We start from the raw sequence: 22,169 nt of genomic DNA on the forward strand, positions 1-22,169 counted from the left end.
GAATATAAATATATATTAATAAATAAATAATAAATAAATATACTACGACAATACACACATCGCCATCTAGCCCCAAAGTAAGCGTAGCTTGTGTTATGGGTACTAAGGGGTTGGGTATAGATATCCGGTACTTGATTTTACATATGTTTTTTGCTTAGGAGCTTTGTCTGGGTTAAACTTGGTCCATATACACTGTTTTTGGATTTCGGAAATGCATTTTGAATTAATTACGATAAAAATAAATTTCACTAAAAATTGCGTATAACGAAATGCAGCTAGATATGTATTTGGTATAGTTTATGAATAGTTACAACAAAAAAGTGTGTAACGGAACGTTGTCGACGGCCATTTTGCGAACGTCCGTCAATGTCAAATGTCAATCGTCATTCCGTTTCTCTAGTGGTCACGCGAATGTTCTTTGTTGTGAAGTGCTGTGTTTTCTCTGTTTTTACGACGACTTCTGCTCTGTTTTTGGACTTTTTTGATCGCTTTTACGTTTGACCTTGGCTTTATTTCTGGACTCAATTGGATTGCAATTCTTTGGACTTTGGCTTGCTTACCGGACCTGAGAATGGGCGATTACGAACCCGTAGCGGGGCCCTCTTCGGCGCCTGACGCTCAACTGGAGCCACCATCATCCATTTACGTCGACGACGACGGCGACTACGTGAATCGTGGGCTATACGTTTCAGAGATTCTACTCATGTGGAATCTGATGGATATCGTGCGCAAACTCGGAACAAATGAGCAATGTGTTCGATATAGTGAAGATGAAGGGCTGGTCCTTAAGGAACGGCGTTGCGGAAAACATAAAACATTAATGAAAATATGTTACACAACTGGCTGCAAATCTTTCGGCACATTTATATGTGCCAAAGCATCCTGTAAGAAGAAAGGTGGAGGCAGTGGAGTTAAAATCTCCCGAAGACTAGGAACTTTTTTTGAAAATGTTGTGCTTGATTTACCACATGTATATTATTTGATCTATGCATATTCTCAAGGATGGTCTTATAATAAAACAATTCATGAAGACCCATACAAAAGAGAGAAACAGCAATGTTTAAGCCGAAACACAATAAGTGATTGGTTTAATTATTGTAGAGAAGTGGTTGTTATTTACCACCTTGAAAAACTAGTTTTCGGGAATGATTGGTGGCCCAGGCAAAATCGTGCAGATTGACGAGAGCAAATTTGGAAAACGCAAATATAATAAAGGTAACATACATATAAGTAAGATGACTTTTCACATCTACTTTTTGCCATGCTAAATTTCTAAAATTAATTTTACTTGTTGTAGGATGTCACATAGAAGGACACTGGGTTCTCGGTATGATTGAAGATGGGTCTGAGGATCTCAGACTAGAGGTGTGCCCGGACAATATTAGATCTGCTGAGGTGCTGGTGCCACTTATAAAGAAACACGTGGCTGCTGGCACCACAGTTCATACAGATTGTTGGCGGGCATATGATTGCTTGGCAGAACACGGGTACATCCATAAAAAAGTCAACCACTCAGACCCAGACAATCCATTTGTGGCTGAAGATGGGACTCATACTCAACGAATTGAGTCCCAATGGAGAGCGATAAAAAGATATTTTAAAAAACAAAATTACAATAATACACAATTGCAGACGTCATAGTTGAATATTTGTGGAGGCGAAATATTGAGAAATATAAAAAGGATCCATTCCTTGAAGTAATGCAAGGTATAAAACATGTATATAAAATTAATTAAATAATTAAAATAAAACTTCCATTGTTTCATTTACCACTATCATAGAAAAAAGGTATATTTAACACAGGATAATTAATATATTTATAGGTCAGAATATATTTTAAAAAGCTAGGTTAGGTTAGAACATAAAAGACCATTGAGAGCCGAGCGAAGTGGAGCGGAGAGAGGCGTCCCCTAGAATCTGACACTAAAAAGGTATATTTAACATAGGATATTTAATACATAGGTCAGATCTATTTTAAGAAGCTAGGTTAGGTTAGGTTAGAACATAAAAGACCATTGAGAGCCGAGCGAAGCAGAGCGGAGCGAGACGTCCCCTAGAATCTGACACTAAAAAGGTATATTTAACATAGGATATTTAATATATAGGTCAATATTCCTATGTAAAAGAAGTGAGGTTATGATTTATAAAAAAAATCATTATTCGAAAACTATACTTTTCCGACAAAGGGGAAAGGTGGGGGGGGGGGGCTTCCCCTACCTCCCCACTCCCACTCCCACCCTCGTACGCAAGTACCGGATATCTATACTTTTACCGTACTAAGACTTAAACACCCAGATACTGAAAAACATTCATGCTCGCTACAAACTGTGCCAATCGGCCGTCAAAATAATAATATTACTTTATTAAGCTTATGAACATAGATCGCAACTTCTTTGTACACAGCCCTAACATACTAAAGGAGTTAGAAGCACTATAACAATTCATTTATAAGAATGTTTGGGTGCCTTACCTCAGATCTTTTGACCTATATGTGTGTTTCATAATTCCATATATGGACGTTCAATATGGGGGTATTGAACACAGCAGCCAATGCTCCATAGGGTGCTGTGCCACGCACTTAACACGGTCCGTCCTGGCCGTTACTTCTTGTACTTGTAAAAAACACGTTAGACAAGCTAAATTGCACCAAGTAAATCGCAAAACAACGGTCTTGTGAAGCAGACTTACTAATAGTTGACGACATACTATGATACTACTGAGTAACAACCGATGTGGCCGGTTGTGAACTCTGTTAGCAAAAAATGTACGACAATAGTTACGATATGGCGGTGAACAAAAGACTTTTTAAAAAATTATAAATTTAATTATCAAAAATTAATTGAAAATTACAGAAATTATTTAAATGAATAAAATAACAATTAATAGTTAACGCGTGTGTAGGTGACTTCAGACTGACGTTCCTTTCCATTGTTCCCTGCGTGGTTCAATTTGCAAGCTGGCATTCCTCTCTGGCCTATTGTTCGTGAAGCTTGCTGCATCAGCGGGATGCCGTGGTTACGGCATGGTAACTCCTCCCTCCTTAAGATGGAAGCTAGTCCTAGAGCTTCCAGGAGCGTCCTCGCGACTTGCTACCGCTGTATGTTTCTTGAAACTGTATATTCTCCAGCTTATTGCGGATATTACGAATGTGTAGAGGAGCAATGTGGGCCAACTGGGGATTGCCATCATATAGGTCCAGTTGACAGGTTCGACTTCTTCAATGTCTTCAGCTTTGTTTATCAGTTCATGGACACTATCCAATGAGACGTCTTCAAGATGAATCTCGTATTGGGCTTCTTTCTGTGGTATGAGGTATTCGTTAGGTAATGGGATTATTTCATTGATGGTGGTACTAGTGGTGTGTGTTCTTATTGTTCTGTTCATAATATTAACCCAGATAAGCCTGAAACTAAAATTTTCTGAAAATTTTGAAAAAAGTTACATTATTTAGTTTATTAGATCTTATGCAACATAAAAAAAATTATGAAAAAAAAATTAAGTGTAAGGCTTTCAGGGAAACAGCCGTCCTATATGTAGGACAGTAGGATAATAAGAGGAAATAAAAGACCATTTATGACAAAACAGAATGTAATCAAAAAGTGTAGTTTATTAGATAACTATTGATTATATTACCCATTGTTATATGTAATTTACTAGATTAACACTATTTATGAATGATATGTTTCAAAACACTTGACACACACTCCAACATCACATTTCTTGCAACGTGTCAAGCATTTTTTGTGACATTGACGACAGTGTGTTTGCTTCGATTGAGGAATAACCAGATGATTCATTTGGTCTTTACGACTATCAGCATGTTCATGATGGGAGGGTCGGCTAGGCCCTCTTTTGGCATTTTTTCTGTTTGATTCAATCAAAGCAATTGCTACCCTTCTGCGAAAGCCAAGATGATCCAATTTTCCATGATTTATTTTATATAACTGCCATGCATTATGTTCGGCAAGATCAATCATGTGTGTGAGCAACGGCATGTACCATTTCTTACCTCGTATACCAATTCGGTAATGTGAAATATTTTCATCAGACCGATCCACTCCTCCCATATATTTGTTATAGATGGACACCATATGTGGTTCTTCTATGACAATGTTTCTCTTTTCACTTTGGGACAAGCGTTTGGCAGATTGTTTAGGATTTTTTCCTACAGCATTAGAAGCAATACTGAATATATTATTGTCATGCCATTTAGCAATAATGAACGTGTTGTCATGTGTCGTTCTGTAATCAAAATTCAAACCACTCAATTGGGCGCTTATCTTGGCAAGCGCCTTGAACATCTGGCCAATTCACGGGATTTTTTGCCAAGTCCCGTTTTCTCCATTCGTAGGTACGCCTACGTTTAGTTCGACCTGTAGAATCAGAAGGTTCTTCTTCTGTATCACTCACCATAATCTGCCCTTGAATCATTACTTCAGCCGGTTGAAGCAGAATGTTTCGTGGCAAATTATTCAAAGTTACATTATCTTCTTCACCCGAATCTTCGTCAGTGAGACAGTCAGGATCAACAGGAGGAGGTAGAATACATATCAGTCGTTCTCTATAATCTTCTTCATTATCAGAAACATTTTCTAAAGCATCTAAAATTTCATGCGCAGCTAACGGTCTGTAAAGAAAAAGTTGTATTATTGTACTAAAATCATGTATATTATCCTACTGTCCTATATATAGTACGCTAGTATTTGTAACAAGTTATACGTAATTTATTTATATTATTTTGCTAGAATATTTATTTAGTACAAAAGTTAAGGTTATCAACTAGATATTAACACAGAAAAAAACAACTCACGAGTAAAATATAACTTTTTATACATACCTGTCATTTGCCATGTCTGCAACGCACTTTTATTACACACTTATAAGGTAAAATATAAGGTAAAAACTGTTAAAATAACTGTCTTTTTATTTTTTCTAATAAAGCTGACACGTTTCTTACTGCAAATCATAAGACTAAATAATCTTAGATAAAGAGGGTATTCTGATATTTTTTTTTATTTCTACTGTCCTAAATATAGGACAGTAGGCTTATCTGGGTTAATTTGACAGTCCTCTGTTAGGTTGGCGAGGAATGTTCCTGCTAATTTTTTATATTCGGTTTTCTGGCCGCACTGCGTTTTCACAACTTCCGGTTCATTTGATACTATAAGCCATGTATTTTCTTGAATCTTCTGTAGTTTTCCTCGTTTCAGGTGTATACGAGCATGAGTACAGTTACCAGGTTTCTGTTTAATGAGTGAAATGATGCAATCTTCTGACTTCTCTATTGATCTCGTGTCTAATGCTTTGCAGAGCTGGGTGTCTTCAGCTATCTTCTTGCAGTTTTCTTCTAGATAAGCGTACTCATCGCTTCCAAGTGCAAGGAATTTGGATTTTGGTATAATGGTAAGGTTACGGTTGTTGGGTAGGGAGTAGATATGTATATAATCATATGTAGTGGGTTGAATGGACGGGATTTCTAGTATAAATGTTAGCGAATGTTCTGTACTATAAGCTTTAACGCTGATAGACCTTTCTGTCCTATGAATATTATCTATACTTATTTTTTCTATGGGATTTAACGAAAAGTACTTCTGTAAATTATTAATTTCTGTTACTAAATTTCTAGGGCTTATAATACTAGGGTGCATTATGCCTAATTGAGAAAATGATACGGCATCTTTTAGCAACATCATCTTATCTAAAATAATCTGCAAACTAAAACTTATTTGAACGTATATTTCTAAAAAGTGTAACTGGTTTTCGACTGCATTGGAAGTTATTGTAATATTTTTCAATATAGACGATAGTATCTTCTGGTTGTCATTTATCTTCATTAATTGATTCGAATATTCTGTTATTGTATTTTCCGCCAAAGATAAAGTTCGCTTTTGCGAGCCTTGAATTTTAGAGACTGAAGTACGAATTTTATTGATTTCACTTTCGAAACGGATTGCGTCATTGCTATCCAGGTTACCAGTTATCAACTTTACTACATGACCTAATCCGTTAATAATACCACGCTTAATTCTACTTCTAGGTGAAATAAAAATTAATTTCTTAGTAATTAAATCTAACTTATGTTCTATCTGATCCCTATATGTTTTATGTAGCTCATTTGCAGTGGTGTTGCTTTCAGCCATTCTAGTACTTGCGTATAATGACATTAATTTTGTCGATATTAAATGTAAGTGAGTAACATTGTAAACGCAAGCAAGGTTGAAGGAATCTATTTGTTTAAGGATCTGCCCCTGTCTAAGTAATAAAACTCCGTTCGTATTGTCTACGGGTTGAAATGTTATTTCGGATCTTGCCTGGAACACGAAGGCTCCGAGGATGATTGTCCTGGAACAAGATGAGGCCTTCGTAGAAGTTTGAAGTGAGCCCGGATCGACTTAGAATTAGGGTGATTTCCTATAATTTCTGCTACACTGTTTGGATGAAAATGGATGATTTTATAGGGTCCTTTGAAAACCGGTTTGGTTTTGTCGTTTCTCGCTGTTTTGGCCACCTGTTTGTAAACTGTTTCACCTACCTTGAATGTTATTTCTTCTGCTGCCTGGTTCCGCTTCGCTATTACCTGCTCCTTGTTTTTCGCCATGTGCGCCGTAACGCATTCTTGTACAGCTTCGGCTTGCATTTTGTGTTTGATAACATAATCCTGGTAAAATTGCTTAGGTTAATGTAACTCTAGTGGGTTTCTGGATGCTGTGTGTCCGAAGAGTAGCTCGTGTGGGGTATATTCCGTTGCAGAATGAATAGAGTTGTTGTAAGCTATGATGGAAAACTTCATAATTAATTGTATAGGGTCGTCCTTGTTAGTCATTCGTTGGATTCTAATAATTTCTCCTATAGTTGAATGAAAGCGTTCTACGGGTGAATTTGAATTCGGATTATACGGCGTTGTAAAGTGAATGTTGATATCATGTAAAGCGCACATCTCTTTTATTACCTCATTATCAAACTTGCTATCAGAGTCTGTAGTAATTTTAAATGGGGTACCTAAAATTGAGAAAACCTGAAATAGGGCATCAGCTATATGTACACTACTAGTTGCGTTTAATGGGATTGCTTGTGCGAATTTTGAAAAATTATCTATAATAGTAAGGAAGGTAGCTCCACCTGTAGAATATAAATCCATAAAAATATGTTGCATAGGTTTAGTGGGTGTTTCCGTTAGGGCTAACGAGGGTCTAAGGGGGTTTCTTTCATATTTTGCTTGTAAACAGATGCTACACTTATTTATAAATGCCTGGATGGTAAGCAACATGTGGGACCAGTGGTAGTTTTTGTGTATTTGCTTATACGTTTCTTGTATACCACGATGCACTGTTTTACCCTCATGATATTTCTTAATTATTTCTTGTTGTTCCGTCTTGTTTTCAACTAAGGTAACGCGTGATTTGCATCTGAAGAGCTTAGGACCTCTCTCATTAAAAATTGTTGTGTAAACATTAGAAAATGCTAAATATAACTCTTCGTTATAGAAGTAGCAGTAAAATACACGATCGGCAATAGTATGTTCTTTTAAGAATTGAACTATTTCTTTCTCTGTGTTATTCACTGGAATAAAGACATCTTTAATTACCGTTCTAGAGTTAGTTGACCTATTTTCTACTCTATATGTGGAACCTGGGGTTGACCTAATATGAAATTGCTTTAATTGTCTGTCTATAGCATCTGATAAGATTGGTATTCCGTTATTTTCGTTATCAGGCTGGGTATAGTTTGTTGAAACTAAATTATCAGGGTCCAGTGACACGACGCTCATACTGTCAGATTCAGTGTCTGGGTTATGTAATATGTTAGGTCTAACTGTCACGTTATTGTCGTTAGTGCTATTATTATCGCTAATACTGTCATTATTATCCGCAGGTACGTTATCCTGTACTGCTCCCTGGCGAACGTTGTCAAATATTCTATTTATAATATCGTCATCGTCATTGTCGTCTAAGTTTACTGCAAGTGAATCTACTCTTTTATGGTAAATTTTAACTCGCGAGAGGGCATCCGCATTTGTATTTTGTCAACCCTTTTTATATACAACCGTGTAATCGTACTCAGCCAGTTTAAGTCTCCACCTAGTCAATTTAGAATTGGGGTCTTTTAGTGACATAAGCCACGTTAAAGGCCTATGGTCGGTATATATTACAAACTTTCGCCCGTAAAGATACGGTCTAAAGTACTTCATTGCCCAGACGATGGCTAAAAGTTCTTTTTCTATGGTGGAATATCGGGCTTCTGTATCGGAAAGAGTTCTTGATGCGTATGCCACTGGCTTATCTGAGCCTAGTTTTCCTTGAGACAATACTGCACCAAGGGCTACGTCTGACGCATCTGTTGTTAATATAAAAGACTCGTCAAAATTTGGATACTGTAAAATAGGTGCATTGGTCAAAATTTGTTTGCATTTATTGAAACATTCTAAAAATTCCGGGGAGTGTATTACTTTGCTCTTTTTCTTAAGACATAAGGTCATCGGTTTAGTAAGCTTGGCAAAGTCTTTTATAAACTTTCTGTAATAGCCTACGAGTCCTAGAAAGCTCTTAATGTCTTTTTGTGTCTCAGGTAATGGAAAATTCAAAACCGCTTTGATTTTGTCTTGGTTCGGTTTGAGACCTTGATCAGTGAGTTCATGTCCTAAAAATGTGACGTGTTTACGCAAAAATTCCGACTTATCTAACTGAATTTTAAGGTTGTGTATTTTAAATCTATCAAAAACCTGTTTGAGCTTTTCCATATGTTCCTGTAATGACGTAGATATAATTATGACGTCATCTAAGTAAGTGAACACGTTATCTATACCTCTAAGGATGTGATCCATAAGTCTCTGGAAAGTACTAGGTGCATTCTTTAAACCAAATGGCATCCTAAGAAATTCGTAGTGTCCTCTCTCGGTGGTAAAAGCAGTTTTTTCTATATCATCGGGGTGCATTTCCACCTGATGATAACCGCTTGCTAAATCAAGTGTTGTAAAATATTGCGCGCGTCCTAGTCTGTCTAGTATGTCATATATATTAGGTAACGGGTACTTGTCTTCTACTATTCGATCGTTTAGCCTTCTATAGTCAATGACTAACCTCCATTTTACTTTTCCTGATGCGTCTGGTTTCTTCGGGACGATATGTACAGGACATGACCATGGAGATATACTTTCACGAATAATACCCTGTTTTAAAAGGTTATCTACTTGATTTTGTATTTCTTTGCGTTCCTGAGGGGGTTGCCTATAACTTCTAACAAAAATTGGAGTCTGGTCTGTCAATCTTAGCTGATGTTTAACAGTATGTGTGAAGGAAAGTGGAATGTTTTCTGAGTAGAAAATGTCTCTATAAAGGTAGCAAATCCTATTTATCTCGCGTTGCTCTTCTTCGTTCATATGTTCCGTTCTAATTTTGCCTAAGTTGTCACATAACTCTTTATCTATGTCTGAACTTCCCTGTATATGATTTAAATTACAAACCTCTGTATACTCAAAGTATGGTTCTAAAACAAACTTTTCATTGTTGGCTATTATTCTTTTCTCGGAATTAAAGTTAATAACAGATGTTCTAAATTGACCTTCTCTTACTTCGACTATTGCGGTGGGGGATTTTAAGCCGTTACACCATATGAACTCATCTTGAATGTACTGACCGTCTGCATAATTGGTTTTTACTAATATAATTTTTTCGCATCTTGGCTCTATTGTTATTTTCTTACTTGGGTAATCGAACGCAATAGGAATACTTGAGTTGGCGGTATGTAAAAGCCTATTTTTAATATCAATATTACAAGATAGTGTTTTTAGTAGATCTAACCCTATAAGGCCTTTATATTTCCTGTCAAAATCAAAAATAAGGAATTTATGAATTAAGTCACTATTGAATGCAGGGGGAAGTGGTAAATATGCAACTTGATTGTGCCGTGTAGTAGCGTGTGCTGTCTTTACTTCAAAGGGTTCGTACTCGACAAGGTGTTGGAAAATTGTGTTATGTATTACACTGGGTGATATCATAGAGCGCAAAGCTCCTGTGTCTATGAGGAACTTACCTTGAAATTCTGGTAGCACAATATACGGCAGGTGATCTTTATCGTGGTTGTTTAGTTTTATTATCCTTGGTCGACGTTGTGCTGACCTTGTAGAAAATTTGCCTGGGCCTCTCCGTCCTCCGTTTGAGGTTCATACTCCTGCTGGTTGACCCAATCTTGGTACTGACCTTGCTGATCGGCATAGTCCTCCTCGTCCTCGAGATTTGGTTGCTCGTAGTCTCCCGGTGAGCCTGTGTAAAATAGCTCCTCAGCAGCAAACTGTGGTTTTTGTGGTTTACTTACAGATCTCATTGTGACATCAGACACCTTCTGAGGGGGACTAACCTGTTGATGTGGTATGTTGTTTCTAAAGTTGCCTGAGGTAGGTCTATAGTTATTTGTTGTTGGACGGTTTTTCCATGGTAACATGGATTGTACCCATTGCTGCCTTTGTTCTGGAGTCAGGTTATTCTGACGTGGAACTACAGTTGTATTACTTAGATTATTTTGTGAGTTAATATATTTGGGTGATAAAGGGGTTTGAGGCTGATTTAAAGCACGTATTGGTTCCCTAAACTTTGCCTGAGCCGATGTTGATGGTGTGTTATAAAAGTTATTGTTGTAATTTGTCTTATTATAAGCAAGTCTAGCTTCCTCTTGCCTAGCTAAGACTATGGCTGATTCTAAAGTGAGGGGTTGTGCTATTCGCACCCCTATCGATACTTGGAACTCTAAATTGTTCGTATACTGTTCTATAACCATTTTTTCATAGTATGATTTGTTGGAATGGGTGCCTACGGAAAACAAAGTGTCTAATAACTCACGCAGACGCCTACCAAGCATATCAGCGTTCTCGTTTTTATGACGCCGCACCCTACTGAGCTCCTGCATAACTTGGATCTCATTCCTGGGTTCTCGCAATCTCCGTATAAGAGCATCCTTAATGGAGTCCCAAGAATTAAGGCTTTCTTCGTATGCTATTGCATCAATCGCGGTATCACTGAGTCTACTTTTAATGAGGCATATAAATGCCGGGTGTACCTTAGCATTTTCGTCTAATAAAGCAAGGATATTTTCAATTTCTCGAATATAATAATTTAATCTCTTTGTATTACCATCATATTTTGGAATTAAATCCGCAATTAATTTAAAACTAGTCGTATCGCAATCTGGGATAGACATTTTGCAAAATAATTATCTAATAACTGATGAAAATGTTTGTTTTGTATAATATAGTACCTGCCTATCACGATAATAGCTGTTAGACATGCACTACTATAACTTTAATAAAGTCTATAACAATTTTTACTGTCAGACTTTTACCTACTCTAAAAATCTCTTAATTTTATGTCTCTAGCGAAATTAGCTTCTAGACAGAACTTAATACTAACATACATAAGGAAATAGAACTTGGGAACTTGAATTAGCGAGAGTACTCACCACAGCGTTCTCAGCATCTCCTTACGGGTCTGACACCTTCCACGTGGAATCCTTTGTCCGGGCCGCCGTCGTAGGTTCAACCTCGCGATTTACACGGTCGGAACCGTTCAATTGGCCTTTATTCCAGCCAATTTTCGCGAAAAACCGACTGCGCCAGTTACGATATGGCGGTGAACAAAAGACTTTTTAAAAAATTATTAATTTAATTATCAAAAATTAATTGAAAATTACAGAAATTATTTAAATGAATAAAATAACAATTAATAGTTAACGCGTGTGTAGGTGACTTCAGACTGACGTTCCTTTCCATTGTTCCCTGCGTGGTTCAATTTGCAAGCTGGCATTCCTCTCTGGCCTATTGTTCGTGAAGCTTGCTGCATCAGCGGGATGCCGTGGTTACGGCATGGTAACTCAATTCAATCTTTTTTTCGTTGTTAAAACCAAAAAAATAAATAATAATAATAAAGTTTTTTATTAGAGGCATATAAACACAGAACAATATTACTCCAAGGAGAAGAAGTACAACTACATACAAAAATGTGCAGACTATTCGCCGCCACGCCATCTGTTAATGGTTCCACACAACAAAAATTGTGGCGGGAAATTATTGAATGAAATTTTGGAAGTTTTCGAACTGTGATGGCTGAAATAAAAATATTTAAAACACCGTAGAATAATAATTCGGTGTTTTACATATTTTTATTCCAGCCATCGTAGTTTGCAAAATAGTTCTTTTTACCTATTTTTTCGTATGCAGATAGAGTGAAGAAAACACAACATAGGATTTGGTTATATCTTTTATTATTTTTATACATGTTTTAAAATAGTTATTTTTCTTAGTAATGAATTTTTACTAGCTTCTGCCGCAAAAGTTCTGTTTTTTAAAATACAAAACCTTTTAATGCATATTGCTAACACACTATTAAGAATATGAGTAGTGTTTTCAACTTTATGAGTCATGCATCCATCTAACCAGCTGAAGGATATTCTGTCCTTTAATTTTCTATTTAATGTTTTTTTTAACTCTCCCGTATGTGAATTCATATTCAAAAATTCATTAATGTAAGTTGCACATAACTCAACGCATTGTATTAACTCAGCAGTAACATAATTCAAGCTAGACTTTCTTTCATTATATTCCTTAAAACTATTAAATATGTGCACTGGTTCTATAGAATTCGATAGCATAATTTCTTTGCAACTAATACATGTATTGTTTTTAAGTTTTTTTAATACAAATCCACATACATAGGCATATGCCTGGTTCTCCGCATTATCCTCTGTGTCCTCATTAATGTCAGTAACATCAATATCGTACAACTCATTAGGTGATGACACTGGTACATGCGTTCTAGTTTTCAAATATGTGGTCATATTAGTTAATAGTGTGTTAGCATCATCTTCACAATTTTTACTATTACATTTATATTTTAAATTATTTACAATGCTGGTTTTTTAAACCAGCAATAAATTGTTGCACATTTGAGTTAGGATTGGAACCACAGTGGCCCCATATACAACCAAAGAGATTTTCTAAAGGGTCTTGGTTTAGTCTTCGGGTAGAAATTGCCTGTATTTTTAATTTTTGCAAATTATGCCGAAGCCTTTCTACAGCCCCAATTGTTCGTATCCACCCATTGGCCAATGAGCCCCAATAAATTTAACATTCTTAAAAAATGTTTTTAATTCTGAGAATAGCTCTAAATGTCCACTTGATTTACTGAGATTTGATGAAAATTTCTTACCTCTTTTTAAATTAACTAAAATAAAATATCAAACTAACCATAATTTAATTTTAATAAGCATAAATTGGTCTGAACAAAGGAAAAGTAAATTTCTATGCCTGCTTATTTCCTTTACTAAATTGTCATACAATTTCCGGTTGTTATAAATATCTGATAAACTAAAGTACCTACTGAATATATAAGTTCAAAATCTATAATAATATTACCATGCTAAAGGGTGTGCATTTATGGTTTTTTTTAATTCAAGGTCTTTTGTTATGATATGTAGGACTTGTCCTATTTGTAGCAACTCAAGATACACATTAATATATAAGCAACTTACTTGAAGAAACTTTAGCAAACAATGCTGCAGCAACCGAATGACTTAACACTTGTGCTGCTAACTTCACTTTCATTTTTTGTTTCCCATTTGGATTAATATGTTGTTCTGTGAGTGCAGGTGCAAATACGAAATTGGAATTTTTATTGTCCACTTTAAAAAAGTCTTGGATATGCTTCCATTTTGCCAGTCCTGAAATCGTAAAACCACATTGTAGTATCTACCAATTTACTTAATTTTCTTATTTACTATTGCAGAATACAATTTAATCATAATATATAAATTTAGATAGTACCTGTTGTTCTATGTATTGAAAAATTTTCTGGACATTCAATATTGTGTTTTAAAAAGTTGTTCCTAAAACACTTGAGGAGATGTGGGGGATCCATAATAGTCACAATTTCATTTCCTTGAAGTTGAAAATAAGGTGTCTCTCGTAGACAGAGAAGTAAATAGACAAATGGATAGCATCCGTCGCATTCACACAAGTAAGAGAACAACTTATGTATACGTCTAGTAAATAAACGAGATAAAGCGATAGGGTCTTTTGTCTCATACCGCGTGCCGGTTTTTTCATGGATTAGCAAAGCACTTTGCGAAACAAGTTTGACAGTTAGCCATCGTTTTATTAGTAAGAGATACTTTTATTAGTAAGAAATTCAAGATAAACGGATTGTGAGCACAAAAATACAGACCTAACTAATTTGACATTGTTAATAACCAGCTTCCGTGAAGAATTTCTGCGAAAACATGGTTCGGTGCAGTGTTTTAGGATGTAAAAAGTGATAGTGAACGTAAATTTACGGATTTGTCGTTCCACTCGTAAGTACAATACTTTTGATTTGCTAAAAGTATAAATAATTATCGTTTATTATATTTCTATAATATACAACACAATTTGCAATAGAAAATAAATCGTTTATAAGGTTTTATGCTAATTTTAATCATACATAACCTAAAGTATAATAGAGTGCAGTGTTGCCTACATTCAACATGAAAATTGTTTAATTTATTAAAATTATAGAATTTCAAATTTTATGTGTCAATAATCATAAATTTAATTCCATGGATGTATGATACGATGTTGATGTATTAGAGAAAAAATGTATTTGGTGGAACTGTAAGAAAAAAACTTGTTGACTCCAACAAATATGCAAGCACTACGTTGTAAAGTCTAAAGCTAATTTTTTTTTATACTCCTCGAAATATTTCGGAATCCATCGAAGATAGTCTTTGACCATTTTCATGTACAGAAAAGTAAACTTAAAACTATACTATGCGGAGAAACGAATCTCCCAACTATTATTAAAAGTTATGTTTAAAATATTTTGTTCCAGTTTTCCTACGGTCCATAATTTATTGTTGCTATGGGTTGAATCCACAGGTCGCACTAATTGGACACCCAAAAAGAGTTCAAAGATTTGCAGCAAACACTTTCATAAAAATATGGTCATTAAAAAGAACAAGCTAACGGTTCTGTATCCTAACGCTGTTCCAACACTGGTCAGTGAATAATTTAGCTTTTGAGTTTTCATTGTATGGATATGCTGGATGATATAATTATGACACTTTTTGTTTATTAGCCTACTATAAAATCATCTTTAGTTTGTATATATATAGATTTATAATGTTAATAAAAGTTGCCTGGAAGCTAGCCGCTCCGCTTTCATCTTCCAATTTATCACGAGCCAGAATCCTTTCTCATAAAAAAAACTGCAAAATTGCTTCACAGACCAACGTACTAATGTTATTCCATAAATGTTCCCATTTTACAATTAAGTTAATTATGGAACATCAAAAATTATTATGCAGTTCCTTTAGGCTATGTTTCTAAGTGCAGCTGCTTCTAATGAAACAAATGCCTACATTTTGCTACACTGATAAAGTTTAGTATGTAGGTAGGCATAAGTATCTACGCTAGTGCATTAGGAAAATTCCTGTAAAACTAGTCGTAAGTTGGAAATAAATAAATAAATTTTGTATGAACAAATAGTAATAAACAAATACCAACAAACTATAAGTGTGGTAGAAGACCAGAAATCTGGGACCTTAGAATCGGGGTAAAAAAAAAATGTATGGCAACATTTCTCAAATATGCTCTGTCTCACAAGCGGCACGCCAACCATTCGTCTATTTACTTCTCTGTCTACGGTGTCTCTAGTGTGGATGGCGGTACTACCATACAAGCCGAAAAGCCGGGCTTGCGTTACAATAAATATCTCTTTTAAATTTTTCTCGACTATTCCGAAATGAAATTAACAAAATAATTATAACTTGATAGCAATGAGGATATAAATACAATTTTTTAACTTTTGCTCAATAATGTATATACTCTTTGTCTACTTTACTGTAAGCACTACGTTACTCTGGCAGGTAGACTCTGTGGTGGCAACCAGCCGAACGGCGCGGCGCCGCGCCGAACTATCACTATCGCGCTCTTCGCGTGTCTTCGTACGCGATCGGAGGTCCCGCTTTGTCTCGCTCACACTCATTTGCTTATACGGGGCTTTTATTTTACTGCTCTCTCTCATAGAAATTTCCATGTATTTAGCAGAGACAATCTAGATTATTTAATAATTTAGTATGGAGATCAAATGCCAGATTGCGAGTTGAAGTTATAATTTAGTATGGAGATCAAATGCCAGATTGCGAGTTGAAGTTAGTGAAGATGACCAGCGAGCGAATTGAAACAACTTCACGCGTGTTATTATTTGCGCTTCAACTAGTTGACACTTAACAGATTCATTATTATTGATTAATAACTAGTTAGGAGTTTATTGTTTTTTTTGAGTTGAATATTCTTACAAATTATAGTAAATATTGTTAAATATGAGCTCCAATTGTGTGCAAATTGTTTCTGTGGCGAAATCAAAAAATAATTGGCGAACAACAGGTAAATTTATTTAATTTAAAAATTGTTTGTTGGCTTTGCATATTTTTTTTCTAATGAAAAGAATGGTTGGAACGCGGCTGGTTACGACATAAATTACTAGTCATCATAAGAATTAAAGAGAGCAGAACTCAAAGAAACACTTGGGATTTCTATGATTACTTTTAATGTTGGCAAACATTGCATAGAAACTTCTTTATCATAATTCGCGTGCTGACTTAATCGTACCTAGTATTTTTCAAAGATTTGTTGATATTGTTTGTCATTTATCACAACAAGAATGGTGACTTGGAGATCATGACGAGTTAAATTTGTCCTTTAGGTAACTGGGCTTGCTAAAACTCAAAACCCTAGGCACGCCACTGAGTGTGGACCCTAGGGAATTTATGGCTCTTACATTTACTCCATCCATGTCACACACTGTTGCTACAACTATTAAATTGTTTAAGTAACATTCTGACAATACCTAAAATAAACAAAAATGTGATTAAATACATATAAAACAGGTATCTGCATAGAATAATACAAAGGTACTTTCCACCATCTGTTCCTCTGCTTATATCTTTAAAACTACTGGTTTCATCATTAGATCGAGTGATTTAAGAGGTAGGGTTATTATGTATAGGTTTAATATTATTTAAAGTTAATATGTTAAAATATTACAGTAATTGTTCAAGATATCTTTTAGAAGGTAATTGAAATTTTGCTGATCATACTTCTCACCCCTACTTCTACTGTATATGGAATAACTACAAAGTTTAGTAAAGGGAGCAGTTATGAAATATTAGTGTTTATCTACGCACCTCTTTAATAATTGCTTGAAGTCTATCAGCTGTTACCGATTCTCCTGAGAAATAGTGGGCTATTGGTTGCTTCCACCTTTTTCTTAATCCTACCAACATAAAAACCAATGCATGTGATGCTATTTGTTGGCTTCTACCTTGGGAACCATGATCCTGGTATCCTTCAATCTTGTCTGTTCTTGGAATATATAACATACGATTATTTTTCGAATTGTCATCTCGTCAAACATTAATGTACACAAATTATCAGTTTTTGACTGTGTTAGTGTAATTTCCTTTAAATTTGCCATAACTTTACTGTCAATTCCACAAGGTAAATTTACTTAATTTAAAAGACTTTTTAAAGTACCAGGGTTTGGCAAGCAAAACAATCTTCTGAGCAATCTATAGCATGCACTGGATTTTTTATACATAGCCAGTGCTATGATTTTTTCATTTAGAGTCCAACGACGACCATTTAATTTTCTAGGTGTATTAACCATTTGGCTTTGTCAAAGCACACCAAATGCAGGTTTTAAATTTTCATTTAATTTTTCTAAGTACTCACTCTTTGAGAGAGAGTCTAATAGCGATTTTCTACTTGCTGCAGAATTTTTGCCTTTTTTGTGTTCTTCAAATTGACAGGTTGAGTCACAAAAGTAATCTGGAATACAGAAATATCCATTTAATTTATATTACAGTTTGTATATTTTACTTTGTTTAGCAATTACAAATCACTTGCGTTGATGGTGAAGAGTAACATTGTGATGGAACCCACATGCCTGAAAGTTGCATGCATGATGATGTCGGTGAAGATTATGAAAAAACATTGTTATGAAGCATAACAGAACATCCAAACTAATAATAATAAAAATACAAATACAAGGTTATTTGGTTGTTACACTTTCACACTCACTGTTCAAGTGATCATCATGAAAATTTTGAATGCAAATTGTCACAAATGAAGAAAACAAGATTTCTTCCAGTAGAAAAAAAACCTGAATTTTATTTTTTATTTATTTATTTTATTTATTTATTTTTTTATTACACAAACTACTAAAATTATTAATCTTCGCATTCTGAAACTCACATGAGTTTATTTGGACGCTGCACATTCCTCTAAAATCTCATAAGTTTATAAGTTTATCATATATTAACCATTAAATAGCAATACAGTATACAGCAGGTAGTACACTAATAAAAAATAATTTACATTTATCTATTTGAATGTGAGTGAAGCTGCGGGCAAAACTATTCATAGTAATGCAATCACTAACCCGTCTGCCCAGCATGGTGATTATAGACATACCCTTCCCTCTTGAGGGCTTTGGTCTAGCAGTGTACTGTTTTAGTCTATAGATGATGCATGATACTTACGTCCAATTGCAGTGTTTGACCTTTTAGAGGCGAGTTAGGCAGATATTGTGTAAAAGATTGCGAAGACACTGAAGTTCTCTGAAATAAAAAATGCAGATAAAATTACAACCCTTTTTTAAAGGAAAATTTGTAAAATTAACAAAAAAAGTGTTAAATATCATACCGCTGAATCTTCCATTTGTGACAATTCCGCTAATAATGGTGGGAACAACAAATTTGGAACAGCATTAGGATTTAACCTTTTCATCGTCTCATTCGTGAAGGCACTGCGATCAAAATGCTTACTACACAATAACTTATGGCTCTTGTGCAAGTCTTTCAACTCCACTTCAGCAATATTTTCAACTTTCAACCACTTTAGAAGTTAAAGAAATTAATGGTGTTTTTAGAAAATATTTTAGTTATTTAATAAAACGGCGAAGTGATAATTACATAAACTATATTACCTACCTTGCTAAATTAGATGCCTTTCCAGCTCTCGGGAAAGAATGAAAAGTAAGTGGGTCTTACGCAGCAGATACACCACACTTCACACACTTTCTATATTTATCTGCCATGTTTAACAACAATAGAATAGAGTCCTTCTTTCTCCACAATTACGAAACTCATATTTTTACCACTGCAGTACCCATAGATTGTACACTATACTAGAGAGTAGTACCAGACAATAGACTAATATTGTTTTTTAATTCCTCTCAGGACAGGCAAAGATTCATACAGCCATACATACATACCATACAGCCTCAGAATAGACTAAATACCAACGTACTGAAGTGTCAGTCGCATACAGGCTACAGCGCACTCAGCAGTTTCAAGTCAGATTGGTATTTATTTTTCAATAGGCTTGTTTATTTCGCATACTATCACAGTATTATGTCCTATGGGATCTTGCTGTGGGGAAAAGCTGCAGATATTGAAAGTATATTTATACTACAGAAAAGAGCCGTACGATCATTATATAAACTTGGATCACGCGAATCGCTTCGTAAAAAATTTAAACAAATAGGTATTCTTACAGTAGCTTCGCAATACATTTATAATAATATAGTCTTTGTGAGGCAAAATATTACTCTTTATAAATCAAAAGCTGAAATTAACAATCGACTTACCAGAAACGGTCATAAATTAGTGATATCTGCATATCGTCTGCGAAAGGTGCAGAACTCCTTTGTGGGGTTGAGTATACGCTTTTACAACATGATTCCTAAGGAAATTCTTGACCTACCAATGCATACATTTAAAAAATGTGTAAAAACGCATCTAGTACAGCTATACATTTGATGAATTCCTCAATGACAAGGTAGAATGGAAGCAGCCAGACTCGCTCTCATCTCCCGCAAGATAGCAAAATGATTGTAAATGTTGATGTTGGAAAAGAGCAACTACTGAGTTTCTTGCCGGCTCTTCTCGGTAGAATCTGCTTTCCGAACCGGTGGTAGAGTCACACAAACATACATACTTGACGTTTCAAAAGTGCTTATAAAGTAGGCCTACTTGAAATAAATGAATTTGAATTTGAATAAATAAAACTGCAAAATCTAGCGATCTGCCATGGCGGTTGAATCGCCGAATTCAAAATTACGACGTCACTTCTCTAGAAACAATAATTTCTTATATACCGCTTGAACTGTGAAAATCACTGCGTATATCAATTATTTTGAGATTTTTAAACTATCAGTTGCAGTTGCAAAGTTTTTTGTTATCAATACCAAAATCAATAATCTTTAGCTAGGGAACGGACTTTATCGGGGGTGTGGTTGGGTACTCTACCATTTTCTAAAAAACTTCTATACAATGCCATAGTTCGCAGTCATTTAGACTATGGGCTATTTGTATTAAACCCTATAAACAAATTGGCTTTCAACAAATTGATTAAAATTGAATTAAAATCTTTGAGACTCTACAAAATCTTACTTGGAGCAATGAAATCCTTGCTTGAAATTGTAAAAAGTGAAATATGTGTAAAATTCAAGTGCAAACCACAATCCTCGGTATTCACTAGGGAGTCTATAGCAATCCTTGAAAACATCCTTTTTGTAGAATCTCATAATATTAAGCAATCTTTTATATTGACGGACTCTTTAAATCAGTAATTATAAGTCTAGAGCCTGTACTCTTCAGTTAAATTCAACGGTTGAACTCATATTATTAACCTTTGACGCGCGCAGCGAGCCGCCTGGACGAGAAGCATGAGCGAAATAATTATTGTGTTAGTAAATCCTTCTGTAAAGGACCCATCTACCAAATTTCATAGGATCACTCATATTTTTACTCAACCAGGCTTCAGCATTATGCAATTTTTTTTTGTAATTAAGTCCAGCTGACTGTGCCCTTTAAAAAAAACCAGTAGATAATCGAGGATGATCATAAGATATAATAAATATCTCTGATTGGATCATCATTGTCACAGTGTAGTGTAATAGTTTGCATCAATAAGTATACAAGCGTGACATACATTATATCATGGTATTTTCTTCTTTTGTTTTCTTCTAGTTGTATATTTATACGCTCTTTGGCAACACACAATGAGGATACATACGCCAGCATTAAACAATCTTTAGAACCTCTCTTTAGACTATTAACATTTGGTATTTTCTCGGTATTTCTAATTTAATCTATGGTTTTCATTGTCATTTCAAATTTGTCAATTGTCATTTTTCTGAGACTGGCTCTGCCGCTAAACAAGTTTCTTTAAATTAATTAAAATTAAATATATATGCGATAGCATCGCTAAAATGGCATCGTTGGACGCTCTAACACCGCATTTGTCCAAAATTAAAATACCGGCGCCCCAGCAGCTGGTTTACAAGGATGAGTGTGTGTTTCTTTTGACAATTCGGTGAGTTGCATTTTGTTTCTAACCTAATCATAAACTATCGTTATGCATTGATGGATTTCCAATTATAAACTAACATTCTAGCTTCTAATCCTTCTGTACATGTTCTAATACAGAATCATGTTAAAAGACTAAAATGCCCTCTCTATACTTAGAACAATTACTTCCTTATTTTTTTTTGACGCTAGATCGCCGCTGAACACATCTTAAAACTCAGTTTATTTACCCTAGAAACTCCTATGAGTTTGTCTACTATTTATTAGATTATACTTGTCTATACTTGAACTCATCCTGTATAGGATCCTAATATGAATGAATAAACATTAAAATGTTCAACTAAGGGACCATAAAAATATGTAGATATTTTATAAGATTACCTTTAATTTACTTGTATGTATTTCTCATACTTTTAATGTAGATACTTTTTTTTAATGTAAAATCTTTTGGCAGATTGATAACAAATTTTCTTTAACCTAGACAAAGAAGGGATGATTTAAGGCCTTGCTTACAGAACCCAAAACTCACCATTAGTGTAGAAAGGTTTTCAAAGTTTGAAATTGGCAAGTAGTGCAAAAATTTATTCTTAAAATAATAATATTTATCACTGTTACAGATTTACAGTAATCATTGTTTCATTAATTAGTGGTTAAGTTATGTTATTGTTCGCAAATAAATAAAATAAGGCTTCTTGTGTTTATTTATAGATCACATCTTTTCTTACCTGCCTTTATAGAAAAAATCAATTTTTACTTTATTCTTTAGTCTATAATAT

General features: G+C 34.8%; 2 protein-coding genes and 1 pseudogene across 2 annotated transcripts; 1 reads left to right on the forward strand and 2 right to left on the reverse strand.

Moving 5' to 3' along the window:
- The first annotated feature begins 118 nt into the window (after positions 1–118).
- On the forward strand, positions 119–1,759 carry LOC120636825 (annotated as a pseudogene).
- Positions 1,760–5,018: 3,259 nt separating this feature from the next.
- Positions 5,019–9,985, reverse strand: LOC120636819. The gene is made up of 4 exons (XM_039908382.1): positions 8,192–9,985; positions 7,586–7,894; positions 6,312–6,658; positions 5,019–5,538 (listed from the first exon to the last, which is right to left on the reverse strand). Exons 1-4 carry the CDS (start codon positions 9,374–9,376, stop codon positions 5,019–5,021), a joined length of 2,361 nt encoding a protein of 786 aa, XP_039764316.1. The 5' UTR covers positions 9,377–9,985.
- A 2,730-nt stretch (positions 9,986–12,715) lies between these two features.
- On the reverse strand, positions 12,716–19,231 carry LOC120636820. The gene is made up of 7 exons (XM_039908383.1): positions 19,012–19,231; positions 18,725–18,916; positions 18,562–18,639; positions 17,206–17,848; positions 16,704–16,868; positions 14,234–14,252; positions 12,716–13,704 (listed from the first exon to the last, which is right to left on the reverse strand). The coding sequence occupies exons 4-7, from the start codon at positions 17,398–17,400 to the stop codon at positions 13,496–13,498; spliced, it is 588 nt and encodes a 195-aa protein (XP_039764317.1). The 5' UTR covers positions 17,401–17,848; positions 18,562–18,639; positions 18,725–18,916; positions 19,012–19,231; the 3' UTR covers positions 12,716–13,495.
- Between the last annotated feature and the right edge of the window lie 2,938 nt (positions 19,232–22,169).

This window comes from Pararge aegeria (genome assembly GCF_905163445.1).
Source record: "Pararge aegeria chromosome W unlocalized genomic scaffold, ilParAegt1.1 SUPER_W_unloc_3, whole genome shotgun sequence".
In the NCBI taxonomy this organism is placed as follows: domain Eukaryota; kingdom Metazoa; phylum Arthropoda; class Insecta; order Lepidoptera; family Nymphalidae; genus Pararge; species Pararge aegeria.

What these genes read in the sequence shown, in the direction of transcription:
- LOC120636819 (XM_039908382.1), bottom strand. Translation starts at nt 9,376, where the DNA reads ATGAACGAAGAAGAGCAACGCGAGATAAATAGGATTTGCTACCTTTAT. An exon ending in GGTCAACTAACTCTAGAACG is followed by an intron (nt 6,659 to 7,585) that starts GTAATTAAAGAT and finishes CAATTTTACCAG; the next exon opens with GATTATGTTATCAAACACAA. An exon ending in TCGGAGCCTTCGTGTTCCAG is followed by an intron (nt 5,539 to 6,311) that starts GCAAGATCCGAA and finishes TAATATTCATAG; the next exon opens with GACAGAAAGGTCTATCAGCG.
- LOC120636820 (XM_039908383.1), bottom strand. Translation starts at nt 17,400, where the DNA reads ATGTTATATATTCCAAGAACAGACAAGATTGAAGGATACCAGGATCAT. An exon ending in TTCAAGCAATTATTAAAGAG is followed by an intron (nt 16,869 to 17,205) that starts GTGCGTAGATAA and finishes TGTTTATTTTAG; the next exon opens with GTATTGTCAGAATGTTACTT.